This window comes from Selaginella moellendorffii, unplaced genomic scaffold (assembly GCF_000143415.4).
Source record: "Selaginella moellendorffii unplaced genomic scaffold, v1.0 SELMOscaffold_48, whole genome shotgun sequence".
NCBI lineage: Eukaryota > Viridiplantae > Streptophyta > Lycopodiopsida > Selaginellales > Selaginellaceae > Selaginella > Selaginella moellendorffii.
In genome coordinates, this window is record NW_003314309.1 from 1448841 (window position 1) to 1463474 (window position 14634).

Here is a 14634-nt window from a genome sequence, read left to right on the forward strand (position 1 = left end):
TTTTGGGTGGTGTATACAGCTATACTTACACGCAAAAGTCTCAAGCCCTGTGTATATTTTATCGCCCTGATCACTCCCAAGTCAAAGAAAAACTCTAGTCTCAACTGGTGTCATTAAATCATCCATGGCCACTAAACTTCCACGCGAAGGTACGAATCTTTGATCGTGGAGGACGGATCCATGGTATACGCGAGAAATGAAAATGCCCGTCCAAGGTACAGCATTTGAGGAGAAGAGTAAGAGCTTGCATTAAATCTAATGTGTGGCATTTGCCTCACAATTGCGTCACGTAGAAGTTGACCTTGTTGAAACCATGTACAAGTAACACTATACTAATCCAAACTGTTCGTCGCGACAACATCAGCACATCCCCATATCCACATCGAGCATTGGATCATCGCACAGCACCCATTGGCAAATGCGAATTTTAAGATAGATCCAAGCGTAGGCATTGACCTCACCAAGAACAAAGCATTTGTGCTTCCAAGAGTTCTTAGCATAATACAGGCATATTCTCAGGTCGTTGACCGGTCAGAGACGCCGTTGACTAAATGTTATAGCTAATACTCCAACATTAAGCCATTTCAAACAGGACTTGGACTCTTTGATGCTTTGAACATGGCAATGGCAATGCTAAACATTAGCAAATTGAGCTCATAAATGATACGATCATACTCACACGACACGACCACGTTTGGGCGATCGGATAAAATGCTTCTCAGCATTGACACTATCAATTGTCAACTTGGGTTTAATCCCGCATGATCTCCTTTGGAAGCTTTCAATTGTCAACTAAGTAAGCTGTCATACCGACGGAGACAAGCCAAGAACTTGCGCCTTGATCCCGCGTTTGTGGCTGATTTGGATTTTGACAATATCATCCCCAGCAAGCAGCTATTTGAGCATGTCCGGCCGCCGGATTTGCGTGTGGTGATCATGGACTAGCAAGTCAATCATTCGGATATAAACTAAGCACATCGTGTTAGATTAGATCATTGATTCTACAAGTGACAATGGTTTTCTCGTCCTTTTTTTCTCTCTTATACTTTTTTAGTTTCGATGCATCTTTTCAAAGTCTCCTGGGCCTGGGAACGAAAAACAAATATTAAACTTCAAAGAAAAAACTACCAAAAGAAAGCATTGAAATGGACTTTCTTGGCTGCGCATTGCTCAAATTTGTCTGGCTCCAGCTGCTGGCTTGGAGGTTGTAAGCTGTGCTGTGGCACCAAAACATTAGTACATTACTTCTCCTGTCACTGGAACCTTTGTCGGGGCGAGAGGCCGAGATCCATTTAAAGCAAGTCTCTTGGCACAATTTCTTTATCATTCTTATCACGTTTGTAGCATGGAAAGAAAAATTGTACCTTGTGAGTATAATTTTCTCCTCAGCGTCACCGCCCCAGCGCCACCTCTGGGCAGTTTCGGAGAGTATCACAGCCCAGCACGTCCATGTACTCGCGTTTGATCCAAAACTTGTCGTAGACATCGCCGCTGCTGCTCTTTTTGTACTCGAACAGGAGAGTCGAGTGATCGAACGCGGTCAGCTTGCCGAAACCGTAGTCTCTGTCGCGGACTAGGCTCCATGTCGTGTTGATCGGCGTGAAGTCTGCCAAGTGAGCGCCGGCACCGCCGACTACCAGGTGAATTGTCGCGTTGAACTTCCCGGAGTAGTTCTCGGTTTCCTTCCCCACGCATTGGTTCTGTAGGAAATGATGTGACGGGGTGAGACCTTACACTGCTCGGGAGTACCTGATAGACGGTGCAAGTTCGTTCGTAATGGTGGAGGTGACCATAGAATGCGAGGTCCACTTTGTACTTCTGCCAGAGCTTTTGGAATGTGTCTCTGGCCATGGCCTCTGCGAAGGTGCCTTGTGTGGCGTAGAACCACCCCGACGAGTAGCCAAGAACACGGTGTGCGATGAAGATGAGCCATGGTTGCTTTTGCCTGTCCACGCTTGACAAGCACTCCTCTATGAATTTATACTGCTCGCTGCCTTCCTGCCAGTCATTCTCGGAGTCGGCAACACAAAAACGAAACATTCCGTAGTCAGCTGAATACCTGCAGACGCAATCCAGAGTAAAACAGAAAGTACAAATGGAAAAAACAAACACTTGCCAAAATTTGGCTCTATTTTTCGCTGGCATGTTGAACACTGTTTGAGCTGGAACACCACATTCACCACCGGAATCTGTAACGTTGTAAAACGAGCCGGAGAGAGGCCAATCCCTTTCATGGTTTCCACTGCATGGAGTTAAACGTCAGTGGAGTGGGACAAGAGCAATCAAACCAATGCCAGAAACCTGGCAATCATGTATGGCACTCGTGAAGAAATTCTCTCAATCTGCTCCGTGAACTGATCCCACTGGGAAAGGTATCCATCGGAGTAAGTGATGTCACCGATATGGAAAACCATATCGATGTTGTCAAGATCCTCGTTCAGGCGATCCGTCGTGTTCAGCGCACCAGGTTGATAGTCACTGTACTCGTTCGACAAGTCCCGTTCACCCTGCCAGTAAGGAAACTCAGTATTTTGTTTTTGGTCCACGAAAATACGCACCTTTCCCATGTCACCAAATATGACAACTCGTTGCAAGGAATCTTGTCCTGGAGCTGGAGATGACATGAAATGATTCTCAGGACCGTAAACGGTGTCCCCGCTCTTCAACTTGTGAGCAATCTTATAAAAGTACCTGAGAGAAAGCAAGAAAGAAAAGGAGAAACTTAGGGGAGAGAAACTCTAAAAAAGAAAGTGTATACGTTGTGCTAGGCCAGAGATTCTTGAGGTAGCTTGTATGGATGTAGCCAGGATCACGCCAGCCGACTGTATTTGCTGGTGCACCTGGCCGAATACCACTAAGCAAATCGCAAACGCAAGAAAATTCCATACCGCACATATCCTTTTGAGTGAAGGTGAGGGTGGAGGCTGGAGCACGAAAAGCGTATTTCTCATCTTCTGGACCCCAAAGAACAAAAGGCTTTGCTTCAGAAATAGAATATCCACTCGTCCAAGTAACAGTCATCTGATGTCAGACCTTTAGAAAGTGATGTCACACAAACTATTGGATTACCTCATTCCAATCCTTGCCTAGAGCCAGTCTCGGGGAAACTGGAGCTTTGGGGTTCTTGAAGGCGACAGGTTGTGAAACAGCCACGAGAACTGGCTGCATGCAAAAAAATGCAACAGTTGGATCATTAAAGAATAACAGGTTTACCTTGTCAAGGTAGCCGCTGAACAATCCGAAAGCAAAATCTTGACGCTGGTTTATGAGTCGAAACGTAAGTTCCCCCCGTCCACTCATGGCGTATTGAGAGTCCGACATGTTGGCAAACTGATACTGTCAAAGAAAAAAACACAGCGATAAACGACAGAACAAAAAACTGCTGCTCACCTTGATTGGCGCATTGCACAACCTCGGTTCTTCACCCAGCTGATCACTCAAGCACAGTTTGGAGCTGAAATTGGACGGTGAAAATACACCAATCCAGTCAGAGCTCGAGGCTCCAATTGGCATTTGAAAGATAACTCTCACATTGTCTACGTTTACGCCCTGGAAGAACAAACATATCAAACTTTGCACAAGCAAGAAGCGAGAAAAAGGTACCTTGAGACCAAGCACTTGTGGAGAAGCGGTGATACTGGCCGAAGATTGAAGCCGAACAGCAGACCTGTGAATCGAAATCCTGGACAGAGGCTGATGTTCGTCATTTGCCGCGACCAGAGCGCCAAAGACCAATAGTACCCAAAAAGCAGCCATTCTTTGTCAATAGCTCGGAGCCAGTGCTCCTATAGCAAGCCCGTATCTAGAAAAGAAAAAGGAATTCAAAAGGTTACTGCCTGACTTTCTGCCTTCTCCAGACAAAGTCAAACCCAAAAAAAACAAGAAAAAAAAAGAGTAAAACACGAACCTGTGCTTCTAGTCGACTTGGAAGCAGTTGTTCGCCAAAAGAACATACGATGCACCGCTTCTAGGCTCCAAATCCAGTGCCTTCCTCGCAGCTCCGCCTTTCAAACCTTTCTTCTCACTTGTTTGCACCGACCCAAGCAAGCAAGCCCACTCTCGTCCATCAGGAACATAAGGCATGTTTCTGACGAGATCTTCCGCATAGCCAACGTACCCCGCACGGCCAAGCAAGTTGACCATGCAACCGTACTGCTGCTTCGTGGGATCCAGCCCGTGATCCAGCTTCATGCCCCGGAAAAAATCCCTCGCCACCTCCGCATCACCTACGTGACTGCACCCAAGAACCACGCTCGTAAACGTGATCTCGTCCGGCTCCACAGCTTCCAGTAACATCGCCTCTAGAACCTCCAGCGCTTCATCAAAATGCCCGCTGCTCGCAAATCCCGAAAGCATGCAGTTCCAAGACACCAGATTCTTCTCCGGCATCGTCTCGAAGACCCCCAACGCTCGCTCGAAACATCCTTTGTGAGCGTACGTAGAGAGCATGACGTTCCACGAGAAGCTATTCCACTCGGGCATCTGATAGAAGAGCTCCTCCACGCGCGAAGGATGCCCGTGGTGGGCATGCGCTATGAGAATGATGTTCCAGGCCACTGTGTCCACGTACGGCATCAAGGAGAACAAGCGCATGGCTTCGTCGACGTGGCCACCACTTCCGTACGCGTAGAGTATCTCCGTTAGAGTGATCCGGTCGTGCTGGGGCATTCCCTGGAACAAGCAATTGGCGAGCTCCAAATGCCCATTATGGGCATATGCGCTAAGCATTGTGTTCCACGATACCTGGTCTCTCTCTGGCATGCGATCGAAGAGCTTCTTGGCGGATGATACGTCGCCGATTCTACCAAACGACGTGATCGTAGTGGCCCAAGTGACGAGATCGCACTCCGGCATGCTCTCGAAGATCGCGATCGAGTCTTGGAATCTGGAGTGGAGCGCGTAGGCGGCGAGGAGAGCAGCGGAGGAGACGAGATCTTTCTCCGGCATTCGCTCGAAGAATCCCTGCGCGAGATCCAGGCGGTCGCTCAGCGCGTACGCGTCGATCATGGCGGCCCGGGCGATGGAGTCGTGGAGCGGCATCGAGGAGAAGATAGCTTCCGCTTCGTCGAGGCGGTGATTTCCCTGGGAGAGGGCCGAGAGGAGCGCCGTCCAGGACGCCAAATCCCACTCCGGCATGGCGTCGAAGATCATCTTTGATTCTTGGAGATTTCCAGCGGCCGAGAACGCGGCCAGCATCGCATTCCACGCGATGAGGTCTCTCATCGGCATATCCTGGAAGAGAGCCATCGATTCTTGGAACTCCCCGACCTGCGAGCACGCGCACAGCATGCTCGTCCACGAGACGAGCGTCCGCGACGGCATCCTCCGGAAGAAATCCATGGATTCTTGAATCTCCCCGGCCTGGGAATACGCCGAGACCATCACATTCCATGCGATCTGGTCGTGCACCGGCATCGTATCGAAAGCCTTTCTCGCTCGATCGAGGCGGCCGCGCTTGGCATACGCAGCGAGCATGATCGTGCTCGCGATCATATCCCAATGCGGCATGGAATCGAGCAGATCCTGCGCTTCCTGGAGATGCCCGGCATTGGCATAGGCCGCGATGATGAAATTCCAGGAGAATCGGTCCTTGGCGGTCGTGTCGGTGAAGATCTGCCGAGCCAGGCGGAGATTACCACACTGCGCGTGCATCTGGACGAGGAGATTGCGCATGAGCGTGCTGGATCCATGGCGCGGATCGGAGAGGACGGCAGCGTGCGCGATCTTGGCGTCGGCGAGCGTCTTGGAAGACCTAATAATCTCGATGGCGTCACTGGCGTTCTCTAGAACGCTTGCTCTAGGGCTCATCCGGAAGAAAGCTCTCTACTACCCTAGAGCTATGGCGCATTCTTCTGCCGAGCGATTTGTGTGCGAGATCATGTCCAAGAACGACGCGTCTCACGATTCCTCGCACGTAATCCGGGTGCGCAATCTGGCGCTGGAGCTCGCGAAGGAGGAGGGATTGACGAGCGATTCTTCTTTGAGCGTTGTGAGTAGGAATTTGAGCTTCTTCTTTGTTCGATTACTATGCTCGATCGCATTGCTGTGACACAGATCGAATTGGCGGCGCTTCTTCACGATGTCGGTAAGAAATACTTCCTCCTTTCATCGGATCGTTTCTCTTTGTTCTTCCAGACGATCACAAGTATGTCGAGAGGTACAGTATCATCTATGCGAGAATTCCAAAATTCACCGCTGCTGGTCTCTAGCTCCGAGCAAAACCGTGCCAAGGAATTCCTGGACGACGAAGGTATTGACAACGATACGAAGCACAGGGTCCTCTCGATCATAAAATCCATGGGTTGGTTCTTCTCACTGCGAGTTTCATATACTCATAGAAGAATAGCAGGTTTTAAGGAACAACTTGCAAATGGAGCAGTGGATCAAAGCCCGGAGCTTGCTGTCGTCCAAGACGCTGATCGACTGGATGCAATTGGAGCAATCGGTAAGAACTTTTCGCGGAAGAAAAAGAGAATGACTGATCTTCATTGTTGGCCTGTCTAGGAATTGCTCGATGCTTCACGTATGGTGGCAGCAGGAATCACATACTTCACGATGCATCGATCCTACCAGTTTTGGACGGGATGACTAAGGAGGAGTATACCAGGAAAGACCGCCGGCACACGATGATCAACCATTTCTACGAGAAACTATTGAAGCTCAAGGATCTCATGAAGACTGAGGTAGAGACTTCTCTGGCGTGAATGCCACTCACTGACGAAGGCTTTCTCTTATTGTATCAAACAGGCTGGTCGCAAGCGGGCAGAAAAGCGGCACGAGTTTATGGAGGCATACCTGGCCGAGTTTCTCCAGGAATGGGAAGGCTTTGCGTAGTTTCGAAACGATCTCCGCTATCGGCCGGCGACCATTGTTGTAGGTACGTGAAGCTCCTCGTGTGCCTGAGATAATGCGAGTCACAGTCACAAAAATTTTGGAAATGAGAAGACTATGCAAACCTTCGACGACAAGCAAAGCTTGAGCATTCTTTTCAGTTCTTCGTTCTGCCAACGGAGAGATTGGATCTCCCGAGCTACGACGACACTGCTCTTGATGAAACAGGGGATTAGTAGCTTGGTAGAAGTGTTTTATGACTGAGCTTACCGATCCTTGAGGACGTGATTATACTTGAGCATGGCGATGTCCAGAGCCGGCCATACGTGAACCACCTTGGGACTTATGACTTTGGCGAACTTTCTCCACTTTTCCTCCTCCTCGGTAGCTTTGATTTCTTTCTCTTTGGGCCTCTCAACCGGCGTTCTTCTTCCTCCAACTTGCAGCTTTGGGACGAGATCCTCGGCCTTGTTCTCGATCAGAAACTCCTGCAATCTCGGAATAACAGTCTCCTTCTGTATCATCCTCCCTGCCGCAGTCGTCACGAATTTCCTGAGCTTGTCCAGAGTTATTCCACTTGATATGCCCAGTGCCTGGAGGATCGCAATGCTCCTCACGAAGCTCTGGTCGTCCATCTCAAGGCCCGCGTCTAGCTTCTGGGCTTCCTCGTCCAGGATAAACGCGAGCTCGCTACACAGCATATCCAGCATTGGTTTATCGACTGCGAGAGTTATGCTCTCGGCGAGACCAGCCTCAGGGGTACTCGGCATGTTTGCACTGTCACTCTCAGCCTCCACCGGGCCTGGAGAAGCCAAGTCTATGAAGAGCTGAGGATCGGGAGGATGCCACTTCCACCCAAGGTGCTGCTCATGAATATATTGGTCAGCCTGTTTGCAAAAGAAAGTGAGTTACTCCCAAAAGCTGTGATGAAACTGTGATGAATTTGAGTACCTGGAGAACTTTGCTGACGAGAACTGCCAGGCAGTGTTGATGCATCGCATAAAACTTGAGAAACTGGTACTCGTGCCCGGCCGTGAGCTCCTGTTCTTTGCTCTGCAAGTCTTGCAGCAGCTTGGTCACTCGAGCGTAATCGTCCGCAAGCTTCGCGTTCTGCCACTTAAACTTGCGCTCCAGCTCCGCGTGCTTGGTTTTCAAGTTGGTCTGGATGTCTCTCAGTTTCGTCAGCTTGCGTTTCTGCTGGCCTGCCGTCACGTAGTTGTCGTTCTCGCGCTCGATCAGAACGCGATAGTTGTAGTCGAGCTTCTCGGTGTTCATCTGATATGCTGCCTGCATCGACTCGAGGTGCTGCTCCAGAATCTGGACGTCCGTCTCGAGCTTCACTTTCAGAAGGTTGTAATCCTCCGAGTCCTGGAGTCGAGTTTCATCCAGCGCGGCCGAGTACTCGTCCCCCCGAGCGTACAAGCTCTCCTGAAACTGCGCTTCCATGGCTCGCATCTTTTTTATCAAGCCTTCTATCTCTGCCTTTTTGCTGCAAACGAAGCCAACGTTCTTTCACTTGGTCAGTAAAAGTCGAAAGCTCTTTTACCTTTGGATGAGCTCCCAACGCTGCACAAGAAATGCGCTCTCGATCTCGTGAAACTCCTTGATATAAGCTGCTGTGAGATTGACAACCTGCTTTCCCATGGCAAGCACCAGCATATCGACGTCTTTGGTTTGTTGGATACACGCAAGGTTGTATTCTTCTGTCTTGAGCAATAGGACTTCTTTGATCTTCTCGGCAAGTTTATCTTTAGTTTCAAGTACTTGGTTGCAAGCCTGCACTAATCAGATAAACTCCAGAGAGGAAAAGGTTTGAAGTTGAAGATTTTACAGACCTTTCGTTGATTTTCCAGCTGCTCAGCGATTTGCTGAGGAACCTCGAGCGCACGTATGGCATCCCACCTTGCAGCTAATACTTGATTTTGCTGCTCACACGACATTTCAACCTCTTCTTGCGCTTGGCGAAGTTCCTACGATGTTGAACTACAGTTGAGTGGTTTTTCATCCATCTAATAAAAGAGCTAAAAAAATCTAACCTGCAATCTCTGACGATCGCATTCCTGATGATTGCACTGCTCATCATCCACTGATCCCCGGATGTGATTTAAGTCGTTCGCCAAGTTTTTCTGCAAGCTTGTGTACGCAGCTTCAAAGGTAAGAAAGATCAAAGCCAAGAAGCTACCTTCAAGAATGAGAGATTTTGCAAGCTCGATGAGAGTTGCATGAGAGCCGGGCCGGCTTCTTTCTCATCCGTATGTGTCTTGGGCCCTGGAAAACTTTTGCATTCCAAATAATGCTAAGAGATCAAGGAAATGCTCACGCTGTGTCGCTTGGCTCGACTGCAGGGCGAGCAGCCTATTTGCAATGCGCTGCCTCCGCGCTGAGATTCTAGCCTCGCGATTCGCTTGCGCGGCCTTCTGCTCGGCTGCCAAAGCGGCTACCGAATTCATCGCGGGGAGAGTCATCACCAAAGCCCTAACCCTAGAAATTTATTTTTTGAAAGTTGGCAATTTCCTTTATAGACATTTTAATATTAATTGAATTCAGCGATAATATAATAAATAGGTTTGAATAAAACACTAGAAATAATTTATTCCTTTGTAAATTTAAATTAAGCATTCATCTGAAAATTTATATTTATGAAGCAAACACCTTAAGTATTAAATCATTTGCCAAAAGTACTAAAGTCGAAGGTTCAACCTACATTGTCTAAGGACAATGGACAAACACTAAAGCCGTTAGAGTTGTTGACGAGAGTGTCCTTGAGAAGCTAAAACATTTCTCATTACACACAATTGTAGCGATTGCCTCAGCTCTTTATGAATTTCTTTTTTACTTCAAGTTGATCAAAGATTGCACTAGAAAGATAATGAAAAATGAGGGTTTTTAAGAATCACAGGCGAAATCAAGAATGTCGTTGATTTATACAATTTTATACTTGTCAAAATGCGCTCAAATTTTGTACAGTCGCTGTAAAATGTTTTCCAGGACTAAATTACTGAAAACAAGAGCCAAAAAGCTCTTTGATGTCCACCTTCCACTCCCAATCGTCGTCCTCGACACAGAAACCAACCTAAGAAAAGGCAAATGAAGAACAAAGCAAAACAAAGCATGTTAACAAAACCTCTGGCATTTCCCGGGCAACTGCTGGGGCTGTGGGAGGAATCAAACCGCGAAGTTGAAGGCGCCTCCGTGCACGTAGTTTAAAAACATCCTGCAAGGTAGAACAAAAAACACTAATACAAAGACAAACGCAAACAAAATTATTACCATGGGTGTGGATGAAGAAGCTCCATGAGCGTGAGCAGCAGCCGGAGGAGGCGATAGCACTGGCTCAGCTGGGAGGAGAGCAGCAGCTGGGAGGACAGGAGCTAGATCAGCCGGGAGAGGAGGCTGTAGTGCTGCCGGATCTGCATCAGTCTCTGGAGCGTGTGGAGCAGTCTCTGGGGTATGTGGAGCTTCATCAAGTGGAACAGCTTCGCCCTTTAGAAACCTTGGTCGTTTCCTCTTTTGCTCGTCGCATTCCAACTCTGGTGGCACAGGAGCGGCAGGCTCGATCTCTGGAGGTGGCACTGGAGCGGCAGGAGGAGGCGCTGGCAGCACTAGAGCGACAAGATCCTGTAGAGGCGTAACTGATCAGAAGCTCTGTGAGAAGGATTTCTTACATTAAGGCGCTCCTCCTCGTCATCGCATTCCATCACTGGTGGCACTGGAGCGGCAGGAGGAGGCGCTGGCAGCACTAGAGCGCCAGGATCCTGTAGAAGCGTAACTGATCAGAAGCTCTGTGAGAAGGATTTCTTACATTAAGGCGCTCCTCCTCGTCATCGCATTCCATCACTGGTGGCACTGGAGCGGCAGGGTCCAGTGGCGCTGGCAGGGCTAGAGCGGCAGGGTCCTGTAGAGGAGTGAACTGATCATGAGCTCCGCAAGAAGGATTCTTACCTTAAAGCGCTCCTCGCATTCCATCTCTGGTAGTGCTGGAGTGGCAGGGTCCATCCCTGGAAGTGGCGCTGGTAGCGCGAGAGCGGCAAGGTCCTGTACAGGCGTGAATTGAAGGAGCTCCGCAAGAAGGATTCTTACCTTAAAGCGCTCCTCGCATTCCATCTCTGGTAGCGCTGGAGTGGCAGGGTCCATCCCTGGAAGTGGCGCTGGTAGCGCGAGAGCGGCAAGGTCCTGTACAGGCGTGAACTGAAGGAGCTCCGCAAGAAGGATTCTTACCTCAAAGCGCTCCTCGCATTTCATCTCTGGTATTGCTGGAGCGGCAGATTCCATCCCTGGTCGCGGCGCTGGCGGAGCTGGAGCCATCCTTGGCAGCGGCGCTGGCGGCGCTGGAGCGGCACGATCCTGTAGACGCGAGACTGATCAGGAGCTGCGCGAGAAAGATTTCTTACCTTAAGGCGCTCGCCGTCGCCGTCGCCGTCGCCCCCCATCCCCATTTCTAGGGTTCTTCGTTACAACGGCTAGTTTTAAGATTTTGGGGAGCTTCTACAACACGCTCCCCCTGTTAGAAAACATCCCCCGTAATTAAGCAAAATGAGAAAGCTATATTACATATAAACGCAAAGAAACTACGCCATCGTCTCCATCTCCTGGCTCCTCTTCTGCGAAGCCCACTTCCATGGCGTTGCCTTCTTGGATCGAGATGGATTCCAGCTTCGCCGCCGTCCCGGCCTTGGCGTTCTCTCCAATCTCTGGGGTCTTGCAACAGAGGAGCGTCAGAACAAGCTCATTAAACAGTGCGTTCTCTCTTCTTTCTTACAATAAAGGTTTCAACACCATTAGAAAAGAAGAAGATAGCTACTTTGAACATCCTCGCTGCAATATCCCCACCATTGCACCAAAACAAAAGGGAAAGAAACAGAAAATGAATGCAGACAGGAGGTCTTTAGGAAGAGGATCCTACGTAGCAGCATTGAGGCTCTTGCTCAGGCGGACACAAAGCCAATGCCTTTGCTCTTGTTTGCCCTCACACAAGAGAATGGCCTATATGTCCCTGTAAAGAAAGCATCATCCACGGGATGGAGAACTTCGGCAAATCGAGTATACATTAACGTCGTCACTTGGTGCTTGCAAGGAGTAATGAGGCCCGCCCTTGAGGTTGGAATACAACGCGTTCGCGGCCTTTTGATGTCAAAAAAACGAACGGGGACCACTTACGAGAAGTTTGCTGCTCCACTTCCTGTGCTTCGTTGTAAATTTCTCGGCTTGTGCGTGAGGCAATGGCAATGCATTGGACAGACCAGATGCATTTCTGTTCCACGAAGGAAAGAAAGAAAATAAAGCAAAAAACAGAAGACTTAGTACCAGATGACCCATACATCTGGACTGAATGGAGTGATGCGCATTCACCATGAATACTTGGAGAGAATAGATACTATCACTGTTTTAGGCTTGTTAATATCTGGAGAACATAGATTTCAGAAAAAAGAGTGTACCAGTGAACCAGATTTTTACAGAAGTCGTTGGAAGCATTGCGCTCATGTTCCCGTTTGAAGAAGCTCTAAATTGGACTTCGACTTCGGTTCTCTGCAAAGAAAAAGACCATCAGAATCGTTGAAATCCATTGGTATACAAGCAAGGAAACCTCGGCCTTTTCACAAGATGGGGTATGTACTGAGCACTAGGAATCGTTTCACAGCCCAAAAGATTATGTCGCTGCAAGCCTCTAATGTCTCTCGATATCATTGACCAGTTCCAAAGGTTGGAGGAAGAATGTAAGAACACTCTCAATCTCAATAGAAATCCGGATCCAGATGGGAGCCGCAGTGAAAGATTTGGAAGATCAGGCTGAGCGAACTCCATGTGGTATACTTCAAGAAGAAGAAAAATACTCAGCTCTCTATGGAGCCAGAGAGCTGGATAATCCCACCACCATGTTCATATGGTCCTCCCACTCACTCCCAGTTTATAGATCACCCTGATCTCCAAAGTCTATAATATTGTAGCAACCAGGCAAAACAAATATCTTTGAAAACTTTAACTTCGTACCTTTTGTTAGTTTGCATTAAAGCGGCTTAACCCTTAGGGGAAAAGAAAAGGGTTATGGCATCGCGCAAGAGGGCGTGGGCAGGGATGTCCGGCCTTATGCCGGAGCTAGTCAGGGAGATCCTTCGCAGGCTCCCTTTCTCAGGTGTTCTAAGGGCAAGATGTGTGTGCCAGGTGTGGAGATCTGTGGTGGATGCACCCAGCTTCCGGAGCTCGTACAGGGACAGTGCCAAACTCTTCCTAGATAGCAATTCGATCCAGGACAGCAGCGGCGTGATGTTGCGATGGGCGCCGCAGCACTTTGAAAACGTGGAGAGGGATGTCCCCGACCCCGACTGGCTGTGCGCAGTGTCCCAGGACAAGCGCCTCGTCCTGGCGCGCTCCTCGCAGGAAAGGAGGCTCTTCGTCGGGAGTCCCTTCGTGGGCAAGTGGGAGGAGATCCCCTACCTGCGATTTGGGGACATGTCCAGGGTCTGCCTCTTTGCTGCCGCTTCGATTTCTCCTCCCGGGGATTACAAGGTTGTGGTGTGGTTCTCGGATGGCACGCTCTACACCTTCGTTCGCGGGCAGGTGGCGTGGATTCCTGCCAAAGGGGACGTCGCCCCTGGATCGATCCCGGTGCTGCTAGATGGTGTAGTGTATTGTACTGCTTCGCGCGATCAAAAGTGGCTCCTCCAGTATGACTTGACACGCAACAAGTTTTTCTATTCGCATCTCTATGATAAAGTTGGTGATGGTGTCTGCGTTGCTGCATGGGCCAACAAACTCTACGTGCTCGTGCTGAATGCAGAGAAGAAAGGTAGAGTGGAGGTTTGGGAAGTTCATATTGAAGTAAAAGAAATCTGGACTGAATTTTTGAGTGAGTATGTTGTGGGTTTGGAGGCTGGGGAATTTAGATTTACTGGGCAAATTGAGAGTGTTCTCAACTTTTCTTGCTCTTGCAAAGGAGGTAAGAAGAGCAAGGTTTGCTTTTCGTATGATGTGAATTCAAAGACTTGGACTAGACAAGGGTTTACTTGCTCAATAGCTGTGCCAATACAACTTGTTTACTGAGCTTTTTAAATTTATATAAACGGTCTATGAGATGAAATGAACTAAAATTTTAATGAAAAGGAATATTTTCATTTAAACTGATAATCCAATCCTCCCTGATAACCTCTTAGGTTATACAAATTGAATGTCCAAACTGCAAACGCTCTTGCTAGGTAAATGTCAATCCTCATGGGTCTTTTTGCGATGGGATTGTACTTGTGTGGGGCTAGTAGAGTGTCTTTCCACAGAAGTACATGACTGTCTTTGATTTATACCACATGCAACAAAATCAAGCAGTGTAATTCCTTATAATTGTATCAACAATTGCTGGGCTAAAAAAGGACATGGATCTGTTCATCCAGGTTAGAGCTGATTGAGTTATGGCTTACATGAGAGTAGTGATACTTAACATTTTATATAAAACCTTTGTTACAAATGAATTAAGAAAAAGTTCAAGATGAAGGAATCTCCTAAAATATGTTTGGATATTTTAGCTATAGTGGATAAGTAATTTCCTGTGTTTTTAGGGCTAGCACCAGGTTACAAATATCCGTATGCTATAGCCCTATTATTTTCTTCATTAAAGTTTTCAAAGATATTCTAAACTACCATAAAGTTTTTTGTATGATCGCTATAGACATATTATAGACTTTATTCAGAGTGACCTATAAACTGGGAGTGGGAGTGGGCAAACCATATGAACATTGTGGTGGGAGTATTCATAGACTTTAGTTTCAAGCACCCTAGACGAAAAAGAGGAAGATTAATTAGCACAACTGCATTGCT

At 48.3% G+C, this 14634-nt stretch overlaps 5 protein-coding genes across 9 annotated transcripts; 1 reads left to right on the forward strand and 4 right to left on the reverse strand.

Moving 5' to 3' along the window:
* Positions 1–1264: 1264 nt before the first annotated feature.
* Positions 1265–4017, reverse strand: LOC9647770 (probable inactive purple acid phosphatase 27). 4 transcript variants are annotated; one of them, XM_024686386.1, is made up of 12 exons: positions 3908–4017; positions 3604–3802; positions 3391–3549; positions 3214–3336; positions 3070–3162; positions 2889–3021; positions 2759–2840; positions 2559–2691; positions 2302–2507; positions 2117–2242; positions 1750–2059; positions 1265–1700 (listed from the first exon to the last, which is right to left on the reverse strand). In XM_024686386.1, exons 2-12 carry the CDS (start codon positions 3754–3756, stop codon positions 1392–1394), a joined length of 1827 nt encoding a protein of 608 aa, XP_024542154.1. In that variant the 5' UTR covers positions 3757–3802; positions 3908–4017; the 3' UTR covers positions 1265–1391. The 4 variants fall into 4 exon arrangements, with proteins under 4 accessions (XP_024542154.1, XP_024542155.1, XP_024542152.1 ...); XM_024686387.1 differs by lacking the exon at positions 3908–4017 and having other exon boundaries at positions 3604–3682; positions 3742–3782; XM_024686384.1 differs by having other exon boundaries at positions 2302–2691.
* LOC112350350 (pentatricopeptide repeat-containing protein At4g02750-like) lies at positions 3916–5508 on the reverse strand. The gene has a single exon (XM_024686339.1). It carries the CDS (start codon positions 5506–5508, stop codon positions 3916–3918), a length of 1593 nt encoding a protein of 530 aa, XP_024542107.1.
* A 5-nt stretch (positions 5509–5513) lies between these two features.
* Positions 5514–6968, forward strand: LOC9647771 (uncharacterized protein YpgQ). 2 transcript variants are annotated; one of them, XM_002981321.2, is made up of 7 exons: positions 5514–5989; positions 6055–6085; positions 6136–6157; positions 6210–6301; positions 6350–6445; positions 6505–6683; positions 6748–6968. In XM_002981321.2, the coding sequence occupies exons 1-7, from the start codon at positions 5564–5566 to the stop codon at positions 6832–6834; spliced, it is 933 nt and encodes a 310-aa protein (XP_002981367.2). In that variant the 5' UTR covers positions 5514–5563; the 3' UTR covers positions 6835–6968. The 2 variants fall into 2 exon arrangements, with proteins under 2 accessions (XP_002981367.2, XP_024542156.1); XM_024686388.1 differs by having other exon boundaries at positions 6055–6301.
* Positions 6817–9296, reverse strand: LOC9647451 (dynein regulatory complex protein 1). Its single transcript, XM_002981435.2, has 9 exons — positions 9152–9296; positions 9014–9099; positions 8868–8957; positions 8667–8801; positions 8378–8607; positions 7783–8320; positions 7102–7718; positions 6957–7041; positions 6817–6899 (listed from the first exon to the last, which is right to left on the reverse strand). The coding sequence occupies exons 1-9, from the start codon at positions 9294–9296 to the stop codon at positions 6852–6854; spliced, it is 1974 nt and encodes a 657-aa protein (XP_002981481.2). The 3' UTR covers positions 6817–6851.
* Positions 9297–9729: 433 nt separating this feature from the next.
* Positions 9730–11136, reverse strand: LOC9647772 (predicted GPI-anchored protein 58). The gene is made up of 5 exons (XM_024686340.1): positions 10912–11136; positions 10634–10726; positions 10102–10449; positions 9956–10045; positions 9730–9904 (listed from the first exon to the last, which is right to left on the reverse strand). The coding sequence occupies exons 1-5, from the start codon at positions 11134–11136 to the stop codon at positions 9827–9829; spliced, it is 834 nt and encodes a 277-aa protein (XP_024542108.1). The 3' UTR covers positions 9730–9826.
* Positions 11137–14634: the final 3498 nt, after the last annotated feature.